The 21,133-nt window shown below is 36.0% G+C and overlaps 1 protein-coding gene across 4 annotated transcripts in view; it reads left to right on the plus strand.

Moving 5' to 3' along the window:
• DLG5 (discs large MAGUK scaffold protein 5) overlaps positions 1 to 21,133 on the plus strand; it is a 109,550-nt gene that overhangs the window by 57,883 nt on the left and 30,534 nt on the right. For all 4 annotated transcript variants that reach the window (XM_074830551.1, XM_074830553.1, XM_074830552.1 and 1 more), the window contains exons 5-11: positions 2,588 to 2,771; positions 6,252 to 6,511; positions 10,236 to 10,548; positions 14,457 to 14,687; positions 16,736 to 16,920; positions 17,587 to 17,712; positions 18,411 to 18,543. In XM_074830551.1, the coding sequence (XP_074686652.1) occupies positions 2,588 to 2,771; positions 6,252 to 6,511; positions 10,236 to 10,548; positions 14,457 to 14,687; positions 16,736 to 16,920; positions 17,587 to 17,712; positions 18,411 to 18,543 (1,432 nt within the window). The remainder of the gene's footprint in view (positions 1 to 2,587; positions 2,772 to 6,251; positions 6,512 to 10,235; positions 10,549 to 14,456; positions 14,688 to 16,735; positions 16,921 to 17,586; positions 17,713 to 18,410; positions 18,544 to 21,133) is intronic.

Consider the following 21,133-nt stretch of genomic DNA (forward strand, 5'->3'; position numbering starts at 1 on the left):
ATAAGAGTTTACGAGTCTGTGCTAGATCACAAAGTATTAGAACATATTAATCATAGTTTTTTTAATTATGTTTTTCCACTTTAATGGCAAGATTAATGTTGGCCTGCATCAGATAAAACACTTCTGGCCTATTGGAAATTATAAAGTATGGATTGCTTGTTTTACTTTGAGGAATTTGAGATAGAAATCCCTGATGTCTTGATGGGACACTGGCAAGGAAAGCCTGGTTACTGACTTGCAATTATAATCCAATAGTTTTACTGTCAGGTTGGAGGGCAGAATACAATTCGAGAGAATGTCATGTCTTACTGTAATAGCTTGTGATAGCTCTCATGCTGGTTTGTGTAAGTTTTAACACAGATTTAGAACAATTGCAAGCTTTTATGAAAATGCAATAAAATAGGAAGAAAATGGTGACTATTTCTAGCATGTATTTCTATTTAAAAATAAGTTGTTGATGCAAATAGGAACATGGGTTTTTTTGCTTGAAGGGAAGACATCTTAGAAATAGAAATGCAGAAAATTCTTGGTTTGAAGTTTGTTTCACTTAAATATATACTATTAAGTATGACTAGTATTTAATGACAGCATCTGTTTTTATTGGGGGCTGCTTGTTCTTACATAACATTTTCACCCACAGCTCTTCAAGCCTTTAAAGATAAGCACTGTTTTCTTGAGTTCTTCTTCCAAAGCCTGAGAACAGTATCAAAGGCTGTTGACAGGTGCAGATGCAGCAAGTTGTGTGGTTTCTTTATGAAGAACTTTATTCCTAGTTTCATTTGAGGATTTCAAGCATTTTCATTTGCTAGTGAATTCTGGACAAAGCATTAGTGTTCTATACATTGTAGATGGATTTTTTTTTTTTTTTCAGAGCTGAATTACTGCTGTCCATTGAATGCTGATGTGAAACACTTGTATTATTTATCCTAAAAAAATTGGTGTTTTGCTCACCTTATTCAGAAGTTCTGTAGTGCCTGAAACCATACTGTGTTACACTCTGTTTATTTCAGTATTTTTGTGATAGTATAAAAGGATTTACCCTCTCATATCAGGAGAAAACCTCTAAGTTTTAAAAGATAGAGTGATTGATTGAAATACTCAAGTGTAACAAGAAGATAAGCATATGCCTCGGAGATGAACAATTTAGGCTTCCACAAAATGATGCGTATATACAAGCAAAACTTTTGCATTTGCACTTCCTACAGACTAAAATTAGCTGGTCAGAAGAAAGTATAGCAAATTTTAATTGATTCAGAGGTAATTCTTTTTGTTATAAGAACTTACTTAATTGGATTTCAATAATTCAGTTTCCTACTTAAAACTTCAGGGAGGCTGAAACTCACTGCTGGAGTTAGGTGCCCAAAACATGACAAAACATGTTGAAATCCATGCATGCAACTCCTGTTCATCCTATGAGTAATTCTCAGGGTAAAGAAAGGAATTGAGTGGAATACGCTATTCAGATATTATTTTCCTACAGTAATTCTTAAAACCCCATGCTTTAAAAAAAAAGTTACCATTCCAACAAAAAACAGATAGCAGATTAATAACCTACATGCAAAGATTATGTGTGTTTAATTGTATGAATATAATCTGTCAAACGCTTTTCTTTTTGTAGCAGGTTGTTCTAATTTTAAGGAAAGGTTTTAATGCTTTGGGTCATTGTGCAGGAAATTTTGGTTTTTCACTTCATAAGGAAGGAATATAAAGTATCTTAAAATGTAAATTGGTTCTATTCATTGCTGTGTGTTGTGGTGTGTTTTTTTTTTTTTAATAAAGATGGACTTTAAACATTTTACCAGCAGGTGTGAGAGGTCAGTTTGATTCATTCTGTTGAACGACAAAAATACTTGTCAGTATCTAAATGTCACTCTTTATTTGTTTTTCAGTAGTAAAATACATTCAGTTGATTTTTCTGCTCTTTTTCAGCAGTGATCTGGTCTAATTTTGGACTGCTACCTTGAATTATAATCTGAATGATAGCCTCCTCATGTGGCTCTCAGTTGTTTATGCTTGCATAATGAAGTTTGGAGTAACTTTGACAACTTTTTACCTGCTTGAATGTAGTTGAAACATACATAGTGTGGTTTTGTTGGTTTTTTGGGGGTTTTTTGTTTGGGGTTTTTTGTTTATTAGGTTTTTTAAAAATAATAGCACACAGATGAAAACTACAAAAAAATTTCTTTGTATTTTGGTTAGCTGCTGCCCAGCTGAGGGGCCCGAGAGAAAGTGGAGGTGTTTAGTGGGATAATTCCTATTATCTTCAGGATCATCTTATGCTTGTATTACACCATTTCTGTTTGTCTATCTGCTTGCTTTTTAAATGGCTATGAAATGGCATTGGTAGGTGGCATAAATCCATCATCTCTCCTGAGGCGGTTTAACAGTATTTTGTACTTTCACATATTTTCATATTTATGGTCCTGTTTGTTTCTAATTTTTTTTTTTCCCTGGTGCTTGGAATACTCAAATATGCAGAACTGAGTTAGTTTGACCTGCTTTCTTGGTAGGAAACTTGAAATTAATTAGTCCAGGACTTTGTCCTAGCAAGTTGGCCGCTAAGAGCATTTTTTGTGTGCCGTGACAGCACATTGCACAGTCGACTCCTGAGTGACCAGTCACAGCTGAAGGAGGACATGGATACCTTGAAGAGGAAAAACACGCAGTTGGTGCGAGAACATAATCATCTCCAGCAGTCATGTGAGGAAATGAAGAGACTTCATGATGAGGATCAGAAAGAGATAACAGACCTGCGCAGCCAGCAGCAGCAGGTAAGCTACAGCTTATAGTGTATCTGCTGGAAGAGATCATGAATTGTTCCTTTGATAAAGTCAATAAAACCAAATGTGTAGTGTTCCTGCCTTTTTTGTCTTACTGATTGTACAATCTGGCTTTCATTTTACAGCACTAGGGGAGAAAATGAGATCTTGGATACTAATTGATTTTCTGTGTCTAGCTGGAAAAAAGAAAGGGATATAGAATATTAGGTAGTATTAAGAAATTTAAGAAAAAAATGTACATGAGGAAGATTGTATATGCATGCTATTTTTTTAAGTGTGTGCAGAGGCATCAAAAACCCAGCTTGAAGTTGTAAAGTGATTAAAAAGATGATTGTTTTCCTAAGGTATTTTATGGGACAGGGCTAGCTTTAAACTTGCATGCTATGCTTGGTTTTTTTTGGAAAGAATCACAGTAAAAAAATGAGTGACAGAGATGAGTTTGATTTTGTTTTGTTTTAAATTATTTGAGTGACACCGTAAAGGTTAGGGGAGTGACAGAGCTAAGTTTGTTTATTTAGGTTTAGAGATGCTATTCACTTAGAACAAAGCTACAGGTTGATTAATGTTTTTGAACTTGAAACAAAAAAAGACAAGCTTTTCAGTACTCAAAGAGGGGGACATTTCAGAACTGTATATAACAGGCTGTCTCCAGGACAGCGTTGTTCACACATCGTGAAGAAAGAAAAGTAAGAGTAATAGTGAGGAGCAATAATGAGGAGATCATATCGGGTTCATGGTTCACCTATGAAAAAAACTGATCATTTAGTTAGAATAGTTACAGCAACATGTGGAATGGTTAAACAGAGTATCTCGGTTAACTGTGTGTAGGCTGATTCATAGAGCAAACTTGCAAGTCAAACATTAGGCTTCAGAAGCAAAACCTACGCAAACAAAAATAATTATTTGCTAGGGTAGGAGGGGCAAAGGTCAAAGCAAGTTGGATGTGCTGAATGGTGCTTTAGGGGGTGCTTGAGGGCTAGTGCAAAGAGGAGTGAAGATTTGTATTTCCTTTTGATCCTATCTTGAGAGTTCTAATGCGAAATGGTTTAGTAGCTTGGTTCAGAAGACAGCAGAAATGTTTTGCTGTGTAAACCTGGGGAAATAGCTTAATTGTTCCGTGCCTTAGTTTTGCAGTCTGCAAAACAGGGATGTAAAACCTCCAAGAGAAGACTATTTATTTGGAAGTTCTGTCCTGAAGTTTGAAATTATCTGGTGGCACAGGAGGAGGCTGAAGTATCAGTATTTGTTTAAAGAAATTCAGTCTCATGACAACATCACGATTAAACCTTTAAAGAGAACTATGTATGTGACTCTCGGTCAGAAAGTTGTGTAACTCCATTTCTCAACATGTCAGAGTGAATCATGGTGTCTCGAAGGGGCGACAGAAGTCTTCGCTTGTCTGTCATTTCTCATCTGAATTAGTCTAACTCTGTGCTGACCCCTCTGATGTGTTGTTTCATCATCAGGCCATAGCAAAACACATCTTTGTGGCCTCAGAGAGCAAAATGTTTGATCGAGTTAGTCTTCATGTGGGATTGTCGTGGATTTGCTGCGTAGCAGCTGACCAGCTTAAGTTTCTGCTGCTCCCATGTGAAGTTTCTTGTTGCTATGGCTGTCTTCCTTGGTCCAGCTGGGACTATTTACTTTTTCTCAGACTGGATTTTGAATGGGAGACCTTCCTTATTACACTGCTTCCTGTTTATGGCATTTCTGTCTTCCTCTGTCAAATCCCTGTTAGCAAGTTCATGCTGAATTCCATCCAATTTCTGGTATATTCATCCTTCTTTAATTATTTAGTATGTTTTCAGCAAAAAGACATTCCATATATGCTTTAGACAGTGAGAAGTGGTTTGTTCCTGTTTGGATTCTCAAATACTTGGTTATCAAACCTGTTCTCAGAATGTTTTGGGAAGTAGTCTTCAGTTAAGTGGCTCTTGAGTGAGTTTAAATCAACATGTATTTACACTTTACATATGCTTCCAGTTTATTGTATGTTTAGCTTATCTGAAATGGTTCACTGAAGCATGCTAGCGACTCATGGGCCCAACTCTGTGTGGGTTATGCTGCTGAATCCACTGAGAATAGGGATGTATGTGGAAATAGCCTTGCCAATGAGACTCTCACCAAAGTGCGGCCTTGTTCCAGGACGGCTTTATGAACAGTAACTTGCTGCTTTAACATATCTTGGTTAGTTAAAGGAGACTGGTGTCGGGCTGAAGAACTTTGTCTCTATTATTTTGCCTGTGTAGAGAAGTGGTTTCCTGACAGTGATGGTTGCTATCTGCTACAGATGGGCAGTGAGTAGCAGGCAAAGAGCAGGCAGTCTCTTTTGGTCGCCTTTCCTTTTGGTCTGCAGGCATCCAGGTTCTTCCATGTTCAGGAACTGGTCCTTACTCTGAATATAAGACACAAAAGAAGATGAGGAGCCAATTTGTGCATGTAAGGTAGTTGTTAAGTGTTTGGTTTCAACTTTTTATAGAACTCATATTTTCTGTCTTTTTTTCCTTCTCAGTTTTTAATACTTTTTATTTTCAGATAGTTAGGGACATAGCTTTGTAGGCTAATGTTAAGATTGTATAAATTCCTGACACCTCTCCATATAAAGCATTCCTGTTTCTTCCCATTGCTCCATGAAGGCCAAATTTCAGTTTAAAAGACAAAACCAGAAAAAAGTAGCATAGCATTTAAAAAAAAAAAAAAAGGGGGGGGGGTGCGCTATGGCCTCATTTCAGGCACATTTTTTTTGTCTCTTGAGAAGGAAGGAGGACTAGATTTTCTGAAGCGCATGAGGGGCTTTCTGTTGTTGTTGCTGACCATTTATCATCAATGTTGCTATTTACAACAAGATTTTTGTCAATGGATATTAATTTGAAACTAAGATTCAGGTCAGACTTTATTCATGTTTTAGATGTTTTTTTCCAGTTCGTATTTCATGAATAGCTTTTGAAACACAAACCTCTGTGGGTAGTTCTCAGATGAAATATTGTATGAATATTAGGATATATGCCTGCGTGTATAACATTTTTAGGGTAGATTTTATTCTCTTGAAGTTTTAAATTATTTAATTTGTTCATGGAGGATACAGGCAACCTGTCATGAATGCCACCTCGTGGTCATTTCCAAATTTACTGCCATCATCTTGGTCATCAAATAACGATTACCTCTTGCTAAAACCTCAAAAGTGCTTTGAAAACAATGTGGGTTTAATAGTTGTTGGTAGCAATTACCATTAGAGATTTCCATAAATTTGTGCACTCTAAGTTGTGATAAAGCAGATTTTTTTACCCAGTTAACATTAAGCAGAGGTAATGCTTAGAAGAGGCTCAGTGTTTCCTTAGTCATTAAAAAGAATGATTATTAAAATTGATTAGTATAGTTTTGTTCTAATATTGTTTTTATATATATTTTGAATTAAATTTATTGGAATGATAAAAACTTGAGTTTATTAATAGTGTTTCTGGCATTTTTTAGGTTATGAAACAAAATGGATCATCAGAGATATTAAATAAACTTTATGATACAGCAATGGACAAGCTAGAGGGTGTGAAGAAGGATTATGATGCCCTAAGGAAACGGTACAATGAGAAGATCGCAAGTCATAATACGGATCTGAGCCGCCTAGAACAGGCTGAGGAGGAAAACAGACGTCTTCAGAAACAGATTGACATGTTAATGAAGCAAAGGGACACAGCAATACACTTTCAGCAGCAATATTCATCCTCTCTTAGAAGGTATAATCAGGTTTTGATACCCTTCAGGTATTCTGTGAAGGCAGTAGCAATTCTAATTAACACCTTATTTTATCTGTTACAGAATCACAAATACTTTTCTAACTATTTTTTCTAACTTTCTTCTGTAGTGTATGTTATCTTTGTCTGATGAGTAAGCATGTGTTTCTATATAAGATTTTCTGGAAGGTCCTAGAAGGTGTGATGGGGAAGTTTATTTGGAGAAACGGTGCTTTTTGTTGAGAAAAGGATTTCTCAGGTTTTTGGAATTGTATGAGGAATTTTAACCATTGTTTAGCTCATGTGAGAAAAGGATATTCTGCTTTTCAAGCTATGTTTAGTCTTATTTGTAGACACAGGAGTCAAATTCCAACAAAATTTTGTTAAACCTCAGGCTTCATGTTCCAAAGAAACTCCTCAATGGGTGGTGAGCACATCAACACATATATCTTTCTTTAAATATAAAAAACAAGGAAATAAGAGGCTATAATTCCTAAAAGGTGTTTAGCAAATGAAGATGTTCTCAAGCATAAGTTAACTTTTCATGATACTAGAATTGCAGAGGTTCTCAGAGACAGAGCTTCAGACTGGCAGCAGAGTTCACTGGATGCAGATGTCTGGGAGTCTTGCTTCACTGAGCAAGCGCTGATGCTACAAGCAGCACAAGTGCCAAAACAGAAGGGCACAGAACTGTGTCACACCACACTTAACCTCTCTCCACTCCTCTTGATAGTAAGCCTACAGAGTTACCCATATGGGATAGGAAGAATACTAACATACATAATGACTCCAAAGAGCATCTGTGGGTGTGTTGAGAATGTTTTCACTGACATAAGTTAGGTATAATATACAACTCCCACAGACCAAAGCTGAAACCCGTGGGGTTTTTTCACATTTATAGACTTAGTATTTCAAAAAGGTGAGATTGAGCATAGATAGTAATATACACATGAATAGCATGTACATAGTTGTGATGCATCTAATTAAGTTATAGGAGAATATGAGTAATACGAGAAAAAACTATGTAATTTAAACTGCCGTAGGTTCCTGGAAGTGAGGCAAAGCCTCATATATGCTCCAGAAACACTGCAACCATGCTGATACATGCAGAAGCTTAATGTATTTGTATTATGGCCTTGTGATTTAGGTCTCCTTCTTTAGAGGAAAGTGTGGTTTGATACTGAGCAGAGGTTGGTTTTAAGAATTTCATGAAAGATATTCATGTTCCTGTGAACCAGTTATCCAACTAAATTAATATAACTCAATTTCAGGAATCTTTGCATTTTATTCAGTTGGCTTTGGGTCTGGACTTCTATTTTATTTGTTTGTATTTATAGAAACCTTTATTTGTCTTATGTTTATATCCTTTCTTCATAACCAAAACTATATTTCTGTGGGTGACTGACAAAAAATTTTTAAAATGCCTTTCAGGTGTATATACTTTTCAGAATATAAGGTTTAACAAACTTGTAGTTTGAGGATGAGTGGGTCATAAATTGCAGCACTGATTTTTTTTTTTTCCTAAATTAACACCAAGTGTAAACACAGTATAAATAAGTTTTAAAGACAGCAGAAAGAGCAATACTCTACTGATAGCCCTAGTTTAATTTTAAATTACTCTTTGGCCTTAAATATCAGAGAAATGTTAAGCCTTTTTTCTTTTATCTGGAACGTTGTCACAATAACATAAGCATATGAATGCTACCAAGATGATTTAGTTGGTGAATAGTTTGCAGGTTGCAAATTAGCTATACTGGCTATCTAATTCCTCTGTGCTAAACCTTACCCTACACGTGTGCCTCTGCATTTTGAATGTGGGCTATGGCACTCAGACATATCTGCCCATAGTTTGCAATTGCATTGAAGACAAAGCAGGTAGTCCTGGTGAGGGTTTTTTTTTAGTAGTGGTTGCTCCTTATAAACTGAAACTGCTGCTGACCCATCCAACCCTGCTATTCCCTTTCACAACAGCTGTTAGAAGTGGACTATCTCTGCAGAAGGCATCTGGAAAATGTGATCCAGCTGCCTGTATTTCCTCCTTAGGAGGCAATGCAAGGTCAAGCAGAACCAAGGTGTTTCAGCTGGAACTTTGCTTTCAGGTTTCCTTAATTATCACTATTGAATATGAATGTCCTTCTATGGCACAGACTTTCCTTTCTTCCTCTGATAACTTCCATATGCTTGTTGTGGTTTGGTTGTGTTGGTTTTTAGGATTTTTTGTTTCCTCCTTACCTATGATATTTTCTTTTGCTTGGCAAACATTGTCTTAAATTTCTTCTCCTTCACTCTCCCCTGTATCCTCACAGTGTTCTTCCTGATTTGACCCCCCAAATAATTTGCAAATGTACTGTGGGTTCTGTCATGGCAATGAGGTGGTTTGTCATAGTCAAATGTAGTCTGATACATCCTTGTACTTCTCCTATAGTATATTCTTCTTACCGTCATGCTCACAGTTCTGAACAGAAAAAAGAAATTCAGATTGTAATGCTAGGTCTCCTGTACTGCTAGCCCAATGATATCTTAAACTGAAGAATTGCCTGAAAGGAACAGGGCGATGGTTTTGAAATTACTGGCAGATGCCTCAGTAAAGCTATGGCAATGCTTTGAATACACTGAGGCTTTTGAGGAAATATTTGAAATTGGTTTTACAGCTCTCTCAGGAAAGGTCAGGCAACATGCTGGATTAGACAAGAAATTGCATTTTTAAACAGGGTGGGGGATGTGTGTGAGAGCGAGAGAGCACAAACTCTGCCAGAGGTTTGTGGGCACCTGAAATTTGGATAACCCTAGAAGTCCAGCAGGTTTGGTACTGTGTTTCCATCAGTGGCATTTACCTGTGAGTTTTGGAAAAGACATGTAATCTTAGTGTCCAGTTGTGGTAAAACACAGCTCTCAGGAGAAGTTCCTTTTTAGACCTAATTGTGAACTTCTGTATGGAATTATAGTCCCACTTTTAAGAATGCTTTGTCAATATAAACAGAAAAGTTACTACTTATAAATTAAATTAAACTTTTATGTTCTTTTTTTGATTGTGCTATACTTCAGTAGGTTGTAGTGATAAAATACATATGTTTTCATCTGTGTTAACTGTCAAAAGTAATTTTTTAAAATGGTAAGGTATTTTGCATTTCAGTTGTACTGGATGATGTACTAATGAAAATAGTACCTGTTTTTAGTTCCATTGTCTGCATTTTTACTGTAAACCCACTTTTTTTTCTCCTCTGACCTATCCATTACCAACCTTGTGGCATATTTGGGCATGTGGAAGTTACTCTCTTTTTTCCAATTTCTGCCTTTGTTTCCCTTCCTTCCCACATGCCTGAGAGTGTGTGCTGGGAGAAGGAAGTAATTTCTAAGATGAGCAGAGCTCAATGCAGTAAATAAAGTTAAACTTGTGCTGTTAAGTAATGGTAATGTTTTGCATTCCTTTTAGAGTAATTTGTCAGAAATTTACTTTTAATAATTAAACTAATCCTAAATAATTTCTAACAGTTTTAATGTTTCAGTTCCTTAAAGTTGTTCTCTAATATTCCTGAAGGTTCGCTGATACTCCTAAAGCAATAATTAGTCCAAGTTTTATTTTGCAGTACTGAGAGTAAGTTGTCTGAGAAGTCCTCGGCGGTTGTGTTTTACGAATGGATACATTTGGTTATCCAGCCAAATCCTTAATGTATGAAAAAGGAAAATGAAGAACAAATATCTTACTGGTGTTTCGACTTTTTTTTAGGTTTGAATCAGTACAGCAGGAACTAAGCAACGCCACAGCACAAAACAAAGAGTTGCAGAGAGAGATGGAGCGATTACAGTCGGAGGTGACAAGGTTCAAAACAATGCAGCTAAAAGCAGCAAAGGATGCAGAAAAATACAAGGAAGAAAGGGATTCAGTTTTCAATGAATACCGCCTCATAATGAGTGAGAGAGATCAAGTAATCAAGGAGGTAGATAAACTTCAAACAGAGCTGGAGCTTGCAGAGTCCAAACTGAAGAACACCACTTCCGAGAAGCGAGTGGCTAGTGAAGAGATGGAAGCTTTAAGACAGGTACTAACCTGTTGTTTTGATGGGGAAGGGAAACGAGTATACATTGATGCTAGAATCCAGAAATGTATGACTGAATAATGGAAAAAAGGAATGTGCTGCAAAGAGGAAATTCTGTGCTGTTTTCCTATAGCTGTCCTTTTTACTATCAATTTATTAAGCTTCCATGTTTGAATAGAGTACCTGTCAGTTGAAATTTGATATTCACTTGACTTAATTCTGTTCTGCTGATTATAAATCCTTGCTTTACTGCGTTAGTCTTCTGTGCCTTCTCAAGTAATACTCTGTAACAACATTGCTCTAAATATTCATTATTTTTAACTTCTAACCTCTACAGGAACCACTGGATACTATCTACTATGACTTAAGACGGTACATGATAATGTAGTCTCAAATACTTATGCAAAGCCTGTGCTGACATGCATGTTCTTACTCATTTGCCCTCCTTCTGCCTTTAAGTTAAAGAGGATATTTTGAAGATCTTTCAGTAGAACTCAGGCATGCCTTAAAGTGTGTGAAACCAGAACTTTGTTTTTTTCAGCAATATGTTCTTGAAATGCTTATATCACAACCATGTTATAATGATGCTGTTAGGATTTCCAAAACACGATTTGCTGCTCGGTTTCATTTCAGCTGACATGCATTCACTTGACCTATTGGTTTACAAATACTTCATTTAGCATGAAATAGATACAAGCAAACGTATTCCATTGCCTATAAATCTCATTTTACTTTTTTCACAGCATTACATTTGTACAAAATGATCTTCATGAAAAATCAGGATGTGGAACTTTTTTAAAATAACACCATTGTTGAGGGACATAATGTGGATTGTGACATATGGCATTAGAGCTTTTAAAAATAACTAACTTTGGTTTTCAAGAATTCATAGTTTTCAACTCTATGTATTTGTCAGCTATGTATTTTAGCTTTTACAGGGAGTGAGGTTTTAATACCTGTTCTAATATCATCAAAGCCACTAAGCCAATAGAAATGTCTGTTGATTTCAGTGGAATCAGGGTAACTAATAAGGAATACTGATGGAAATAGCCACAATGAGTTGTTCTGCTTCAGTTTGCTATATCTGTCATTGTGGCATTATGAGTAATTTGCCAAAGTGCTTTAAGGGGCAGGAAGTTAAACTTTTAAATACATGGGTATTCCTTCCTACCTAGGTGACCTGAAGGTTGTTTGAATAAGAACCAGAAAGGGCCTAGGATTGATGAGTGAGATGCTGGCAGGGCACAGACATGTATTTTTCTTCACGCCCGGAACTGGCCAATCAGAAAGCAGGCATAACTCTTTCTATAATGTACTAAAAGGTGTAAAATAGCAGTACTGTGAGCTTTTTTTTTTTTTGTTCCTGTTATCCTTTCTTGTAGCTGTGGCTCTTCTGCCTGTGAGCAGGTATGTTCCTGTGTCACATAGTACTGGGTCTCTGCAGCTGCATTCAGTGCGTAAGAGATTTTTCTAGTTCTGGCAAGGCAAATGTTTTAAAGGCTGAAAAAATTTGTTGATCAAGTGATACATTTACTTAAAATAATATCCTGAAAGATGCCCCTGCATATGTGGGATTAATCCTGTTGGTGAATAGCTGGTCTGGTGCTTGCCAAAATGTAACTTAATGATCTTCACTTTCCTTGTGATGTATAGCAGCTTTAAGTGCCCTATTATATAGCACCCATTGACTGATAGCACTTATTCTACGTAGTTTCTTTCCTGGAGCTTGTAGTTTGTGTTCCAAAGAAATGCAGAAGCAACTGAAATGGAGAAGAGGTTGATTTTTAAGCATTATATCATGAGCAGTTACTGATGAGGTCAGTCAGTCAATTTCCTAGTTAGATATTTAAGCTTTATTGGTCACACATGCCCAAACATAATGGATTAATTTACATCCAAAACGTACTAATTGTCTGCGTTTAGAGATGACAGAAGAAATCTCAGAATTTTGCACTATGGACAGTTTGGATTAAGTTCCCATGAGTTTGGCCGCTCAAAGCTAGGGATTACATGTTATAAATTTCCCCCTCTATTTTCCCCAGTGGTGTTTTTGTTTGGCATAATGTTTTGCTCCAGCAAATACTTAGAATGTTGTGTTTCATCTCAGTGGTAGTCAGCTTTCCCCTCTGTTCAATAGACCTGTTGTATTTTATCCTGTATTGTATACTTACCGCACTATATTCAGATGCGAGAACTTCCTTCAAACATGAGGATTTTTCACCAATTCAGAATTGTTCTTCTAATGAAACCACTGTAATGTTTCCAAACAGAAGCTGTTCTAGTCAGGGCCAAATGGCACATTGCCCTGTGCTGTCATGTTGTAAATTTGTGCAGATGTCACAGGAAAAAGACAGAGGTGAAATTTTACTACTGACCACTGGAGGCAATGGCTGCTCTTATTCAGATAGATTATATCGAGCATGCTGGAATAAACTGTGACAATATGTATTTTTTTCCAATCACCTTAAAGTACTGTAAATTCTTGTTTAATGAAGGGCTTGCTGAGAACTTTTCCTCTGCCTTCATACTTGATGACTTTCAGCTGCATGTGGGAAAAGACTTAATATTTATGTGTAAGTTTTATACACACATTTGAACGCACATTTTATACAGATTATAGTTAAGCTGTGCCAGTCGTTGCTGCCAGTACTAAAACTTGTCTGCACTACCAGATGAGTTAGGGATTTCTCTCTTCAGAGGTACTGAGCAATGGAAGCTCTTACTGATGTTGAAAAAACTTGAGAGCTCTGGTAATTGACATTCAGTGATATGTTTAAAGTTCACAGAGTGTGTAATTAATTCTAGTGCTTGTCTGTTACTCTACAGCAAAAATATCTCTTAATATCGTCACAGAACTGTTTTAACAGTCTGACTAGCCTTAATTAGATGCCGTACCTCAAAAACAATTATGTTAGTACAGCAAAATGCAGTTGTCATCCATGCTTTAAGTACTCAATTTTATTTCTTGCAAACTCTAGAGCAAAATAGAATGAAAGTCAGTGCACGACATCGTGTCTTTCTATCCTTAAGTATTTGGACCCTTTCTGTCTTTTGCTTTTGAGATGTCAGTTATCTCTGGTAATCTTTTTGAGACCAAAGCATCAGTAGTTTCCATATAGGAGAGCCTATATGTAGAAGGACTTCTTTGTAGCTATTGGCTGAATGCTTTTAGAGAGCTGGACCATCTGAAATTTCAGTGGCATGAAATTAAACTGTTTCAATGCCTCTTTCTTCCAATAGGAAGTCTAGCTTAAACTATTTTAAAAGGACAGATTGTGTTTTAGAGCTACGTTTGCCTCATCTTTTTTCATTATGATGCATTTGAATTCCACATTTAGTAAGATGTACTGTCATTCTGCTTTATGGCATACTGTAGTTTTAACTTTGAACATTCTGTAGTTTGCAAATTGGTATCTTACTGGAATATGACTTCATTGTCCCTTTAAAACTTATGAGGAAGCTATAAGATACTTATGTAGCTTGGTTGTCTAAATTATTTCAGTCCTATAAAATCAAGGCAGTTACTTAAAATTTGCAATATATTCTTGCTGTTCGCCATATTTAAAGCCTTTTTTTTAAAACACCAAGTCTGACTGGTTAATAACCTTCCCTGATTTAGGTTCCTCAAAACTGTGAGTGCTCCCAGATTCTTGCTTACTTTTGACATTAGCAAAATTAGCAGACATTTTGACTGTGCTAATGTGATGGTGTGATATCTTTAATACCACATTTAATATTCTTTGCTAGTACTTACTCATATGTAATGTGAGCACAGTCCTGTTCTGCTCCCATTTTTCAGAACATTAGTGGTAAGCTATCTAGGCTTTTAAGGTGTCAGTGTGTTTCCAGTTGAAAAGATGAACTGTTCTCTTCTGTACTTAACCTACTGCAAACAATGGATCTTGTTTTAGGAACTAAACTCAGCTCTAGTGGAAAGAGATCGAGCCATTTGTGAGAGGAATGAATTGCTGGAAAAATACTGTCATGAAGTGAAAGACAAAGCTGAGGCCCAGAAGGAACTTGACCAAGCTTGCAAGGATATAGAGACAGTGAAAGAAGAGAGAGATGTTGCCAGGAAAGAGAGGACAGAAGCTATCATCCAGAGAGATCATCTACTAAGGGAATATTATCAAGCCCGTCAGGTATTGCAAGTTTTCACAGATGCCTTTTTCTTTCTTGGCTTCAAAGGGTCAGTAATTTCTAAGAGATTAGTCTGGGCACATTGGGTGTATTTCCCCTTTTCCCCAAGTCATTTTAATACCTACATATAAATGCACATACGTTCTTCAAGAAATAGTGACAGAACTTCTTATTTGAAAGAAATAATCATGCTTCATATTAAGCTTCTGTTTGTAAAAATAAACGGCAAATAAAATACTGTGATCCAGCAGGTGGCTAAGCAGTTTATTACCTGCTGGTAGGCTTGTTGCCGTCTATAACATGTTGTTCATGCCTGTGACCTGCTTGGGCTGTTAGCTATTTCTAATACTTCGTAAAGGAAGTTAATTGAAGTGTGATTGTAAATTTTCTGATCTGTACACATTCTTAGTATAAATATACTATTCTGACACTTTATGTCTCTGTGTGGGTAGTAACATTCTTACAATTCTGCACACTTACTGATGCTCTTGTCTTGTGTGTGATACTAAGTATGATTTCACATACAACTGCAAATGCTTACATATAATGTAGTATGAAAATGCATAGTATCACAACTTCTATGTTCATGAACCAATTAAGGAATATGAAATAATATTAAACTAGGTATTTTGGGTTGTTTTCATTAAACTTGTATTCTCTTTTCAATGAATACCAACCCTTTACCAGTACAAAAAAAGTTTTTAGTCTTGCCTGTCATGCTGATTTGCCAAGTCTGAATGAGTGTGTGGGGAAGCAATTAAACTATGTTTTCAGTTGTACTGGAAATAAATCTTTCAATGTCTTTGGTTCTTCATGGCCAAGCCAGTGGGATTTTGGAAACTTTTGCTTTTATCAAGGAAGTGATAAAATTGGGTGAACTTTGCTGTGACTTAGCAATGGACCCGGTCAGATGCTCAACTTTGGCAGATTCCAGATCAGAACATGTATTTCAAATATGTCTGCTTTGTTGATCTGAGCGGGTTTTTTGGTTGTCTTTTTCCTGCCAGTGGACTGAAAGAGAAGAAAGTGATCCTTGGAAATGAAAGAGACAATTAAAAGGCCAGACATGACTCTTCATAGCCTCTGGTCATATTTGTTGCTGTTTTTATTTTTTAATGTTGCAGTGAGAATGTATATCTGGGGTTTAAGGTTCAGTGCTTTTTTAATTTTGAATATAATTATAACTCATTTAGAAAAAAAAAAAAGAGCCTTTAAAGTGTATTAATTGTGACTTAATAGTCTCTCTTTGATACAGATACATTCAGATCTCAAAAACATTCTTCCAAAATTTAATCAAATGACAAGTCTAGTCAGATTCATTAGATTTATTTTTATTCTTGAAATTAGCCACACAGTTGTTTGTAAGCCTGTGGCCTTCAGTGCTTGTGGTGGGCTGTACTGTTGTAGTTGGCTTGTATTTGTTGTGCTGCAAGCTTGGAGTATTCTCTGCATATTTGTCTTGCTATTTGCACCATCTCTCTTGTTCAACATAGAGAATGTTAGAGGAACAAGTTAATTTAAGAAGAAAGTAATTCTTATCTAAAATGCTAAACAGTCAAACAAAACTTTTTTGCTCTGCTTTGGAGTTAAGGCACCTGAGTGAGTCACAAGTCTTTGTTGTGAATGTGTACATCTAGTTGTCCCAGGGTAAATGACATACATTAATGTAGGAAATCTGTAGTGTAACTGTGTGTAATAGCGCATCTGATTTCTAAATATCCTTGAATATTTTTTGTCTGCTAAGCAGAACAAGATAGAAGCATGAAATGTCATCCCTGGAATACAAAATGTTCACTGATGTTATTTTGAAGTGAGGATTCTTATTCACGTAGATTGTATTCACACAAACTCATGTGCCACTGGGTGAAATACATTACAGAAGGTTTTATCTTTTGTTTTTCCCCTAAAGTTGCCCTTAAGATAAATAAACATTTTTCATGAAAACATGAGAATTGAATACATTGGGCAACACACATATAGGAAAAGCTGTTTGTGCATACTTACCTAAAAACTGTGCTTGAAATACTTACCTATGTTTCTTAATTCCTAGATACAAGATTCTGCTACCCTAGACATAGAAAGAGCAAACAAAGAAATTGAAATGCTTCGGAAACAATATGAGGCAATGTCACAAGAACTAAAAGAAGCTGTCCAGGAAGCAGAAGTAGCCAAGTGTAGGAGAGATTGGGCCTTTCAAGAGCGGGATAAGATTGTTGCAGAAAGAGAAAGTATACGGTAAACAAATCCTAGATGGTACACAAGTGATCTTTGTAACACCTTGTGTGCAGTTGATGCAATTCTAGGGCTTGCTGGATTTTGCTCATACTTTCTTCAACTTCTGCATTAGCTGTCATACTGCAGCTTTTTTTTTTTATTATTTCTGTTTTAAACTTGAGGGCACCTTACAAGATATTTTGCTTTGTCTGTGCTTTCATGCCCATAATATGTCTCTAGTAAATACCATAGAGCCTAACAGCACTGCTATGTAGGAACAACAAATTATGCATTATTTTAGGCATGATATACCTAATCCTGCTGCAGCTGTAGTCCTGCAAATAACTCTTTACCTGTGGGGACATTTCGCAAACAGTACCCAACATATTTGCTACTAACCATATGTAAGAAACTAAGGGAAAATGCTTTAATCATTTTTTTTTTCTGGTAGATTAAAGAAGATAAGTAGAAGTAAAGTTTTGGAAGGGATGAAGAAAGGTCCCATTAACTTGACAAGCTTTTCCTTAAGACCTAACATACGTATCTTTTTTCTTCCTTATACTTTTTTTTTTTAAGAGCGAGATCTTTTGAAACTGCTTTTTAAAATTTTGCATTAATTACGCAATGAGGTAAAACTAGTTTGTTACTTTGATAGGTAACTGAATTGAAACTTCTTTGCTTTTGAAGGACTTTGTGTGACAACTTAAGGAGGGAGAGAGACCGGGCTGTGAGTGACTTGGCTGAAGCTCTTCGGAATCTGGATGACATGAGAAAGCAGAAAAATGATGCTGTTCGTGAACTGAAGGAACTAAAGTATGTTAGAGAAATGATCAAACTGCGTGAAAGTTTGTGCCAAAAACTTTGGTTTGTTAGCTGTGTTTGCAAGTGAACCATGTATTTTTATAGCTACGGGCACTGCCTGTATTTTTAGTTATTGTGGAAATTATTGGATGGACAGGATCTTAAGTCTTACTATCTTAACCTTTTTATCATATTAAGACATATTCTAAGCTTTGTACTGTGGAGATACACTTAAGCAATATGGGATTCTTTCACTGAAGTTGGATTAATTGCAGTTTATAGTTCCTCCCAACTGTATTTTCACTGGTTTATGAATGCAAGGAAGATGTGCATCATACATCTTCTCAGTACGTTGTGGAAGAGGTTTTGCTGTCAATATTTATCATGCCCCACTTGTCCTGAGCATACTGATGCAGCTCATCTGTGGGTAAATTAAATGCATTTCGGAACATGTTAGAAACATAGTTGTGCACTTCGATCATGTAAAAGTAATGCAAAAAATGTGTGTTAGGACAATATATAGAAACGGGAAGTCAATTTGATAGCAGCCCAAGAATATTGGAAAGATGGAAGCATGGGGCAAGCTTCTGGCACAGCTTGGATTTTTGATTTAGAGAACAAAATATAAAGGATCTCATGACAAAACCATTATGTATCAGTTTATTTAAAAGGGTTGGCTGTGTCTATAAATAATTATTTTCTTTGCCTAGGGAGAAGATGGAGAATCAGTTAGAAAAGGAGGCCAGATTCCGCCAGTTGATGGCCCATAGTTCCCATGACTCAGCCATAGACACAGATTCTTTGGAATGGGAAACAGAAGTGGTAGAATTTGAAAAAGACAGAGTAAGTCAAAAACACGAACTGGATTATCTTGTATAGTGGATAGCTTTGAAGTCAACTGTAACATCTTGATACTCGATATGATTAAAAATAACTCTTATCTGTATTTTCTTTAGTACTTTGTTGTTGTGCAAGGAACCACACAAATACGCAGCATGGTAATGTCTACATGGAAGTAGTTGGCAAAACCAAGCAGTTATGCACAAGCTTTGTACTTTTCTTTATATGAATTATATAAAAAAAAATAGTTCCTCCATCTGATCTTGCAGGGTATCCAGGTCCATGTACTGTAAAAAAATGTTTTACGTTAAGCATTTAGTGTTCTTAAAGTTAGTGATTCATTGTAGAAATGGCAGTGCTAAGGCAGCTAAAACTTAAGATGTGATGGAAACACTGACATTGGAGAGACCAGTCCTCTACTCTTATAGGCAACATCACTTAATAATACATGCATAAAATAGTTAAGCTTTTACATGAAGTTATTTCTCCTACTTTTGCTCAGGTTTGGTTAGAAATTTTGAAGTATTAGAAGTATTTATTCATGATGAACATATATTTTAGGGCAACATTGCCCTTCAGCTTAGAAGTCTGGGATGAAAGGAGATGCTAATCTCTTTTGCTTGTCTGTAGAGGAAGTTAAATCCCTTTTCCATTTTGGCATATTAAATAAAGTTCTTATGTTTGGCTTTCCAGATAACCTCTGCATCCTTTCATTATCCTAGTAGTACTTTTCTCCATTTAATTTTATTTTTCTTCATTTGTAGTCTAGAATTTTATTTAATTGCTTTGTATGCAAGTCTTGTATGCTGTTCTGTTTGAAATTTTTGGCTGGCACATCATTGTTTGCTAATAGTAATTTTTTTGACCCCTTAGAACACGCAGGTGGTCCTCCAGATTGTGTTTCGTTTAGAACAGCTTCTGCATATACCAGAATTTCTTTCTTTCCTGAATGACAAAGCTTGTCATTTAATGCTGTCAAATTAAATCCCTTTTATTTTGCTGCAATATTTGGGGTCATCTTTTATTGTGCTCTTCCAATCTGTCTGTGTTCTGACAGTGCATCCCAACAAAATTACGCTATTTTTTCACTAATCACTAGTTTTTTGACACTAAAAATATTATTTACTATTATATGTTGAAATACATAGATTGAAAAGACTATATGAAGTGAGTACCAATGCTGATCCATCAGGACCACTATCTGTAAATTATTTCTGCTTTTTTGTCTCTTTTGATCAGCATCTTCATCATCAGATGTTGTGCATTGCCATCTTCTCCATTTTAACTCATAACTAGTATTTTTGCTTTTCCATTGTCTGTAAAATTAGTTAGCAAGTCTAGCATATGCTGTACCTGCAGTAAACATTGCAGCCTGATGAATATTCCAGTCATGTGCAGTTACTTAGGTAATATTTACTTCAAAGATTGTTCTAAATGTTTGCATTACTGAGATCAAATGCATAGACTTTGTCATTTGAATATACATTTCCTTTTCCTAAACATAGGGATTACACTTGTTGCTATCAAATTATAGCAATAATATTGTGCCAGCCTTGATTAGGTGTATGGGAAAATCCTTGCTGACCTACCAGCATTTGAATTCCAGGATGGAGATTATAGATTTGAATACATTTAAAACCTTTTATTTTTGCTTCAACTTTACCTGCCTGCCTAAGCTCATGTTCTACATAATCACTCAGCTCAAACCTGAGAGAAATAATCCTCATTTTTCAGCTCTGAGGCTGTGCAGTGATACTGTGATCTCTACTCAGTCTTTATCTTATGGCAGCCCCATGCGCTTCCCTTTGAATTTTTTTTTTACACAGAACATTTGGAAAAATCATAAGCGTTGTAGTATGTTTTTGGCAGGTTTAGCTCAATTTAATTTCTGGTAGATATTAATATTTTTGCATGTTTTATCTTTAGCTTTTATCAGGTATCTTTTGCACTCCCTGAAGACTTTATGGTCTTCTGATTTTAACGGTCGTTGAACCACGTCTAGAACTATGCCTTACATGTCTGATTTAAGCTTTATTTAATTATTGGATGTTAGATTTTAAATTTCAAGTATCCCTTCAGTATGCTGAGCTGATTGGTCCAGTTGATTTCAAGTAGAGTTCTCTAATTTTTATAAATATACTATTTAACTCTAACAATAGCAATAATAAATCAGTTTGTGATCAGTTGGTCCCAGTTTATTTTCTTGAACCAGATTTTTTATTTACAGTGACCTTGCCATTTACCAAAGCAAACACTAAATTAAAATTTCCATGTTTGCTTCAATGACTGATTTGTTAAAGGTGTTTATCACTTTTCACATTGAGGATGATCTGTTTTGGGCCAGGATTGGCAGAATATCACCTCTAATCTGTATTTAGAAATAGTGCCCCATAGTGTTACAGCTTTCTTTCCTTTTTACTTCTGGTCTCTAGCCATATCAAAGCAGACGCCTTTGAACTCATCACTAAGACACAATGCTGTTTCCTTACCTTTACAATTGTTTTTTCCCCAAGTAACGCCTACTGTTGGGGAGCATGTTCTTGTTCTTTCATTACACATCCAGCATCATACCTTAAAACAGGTTATATGTGTC

This window comes from Strix aluco, chromosome 7 (genome assembly GCF_031877795.1).
Source record: "Strix aluco isolate bStrAlu1 chromosome 7, bStrAlu1.hap1, whole genome shotgun sequence".
NCBI lineage: Eukaryota > Metazoa > Chordata > Aves > Strigiformes > Strigidae > Strix > Strix aluco.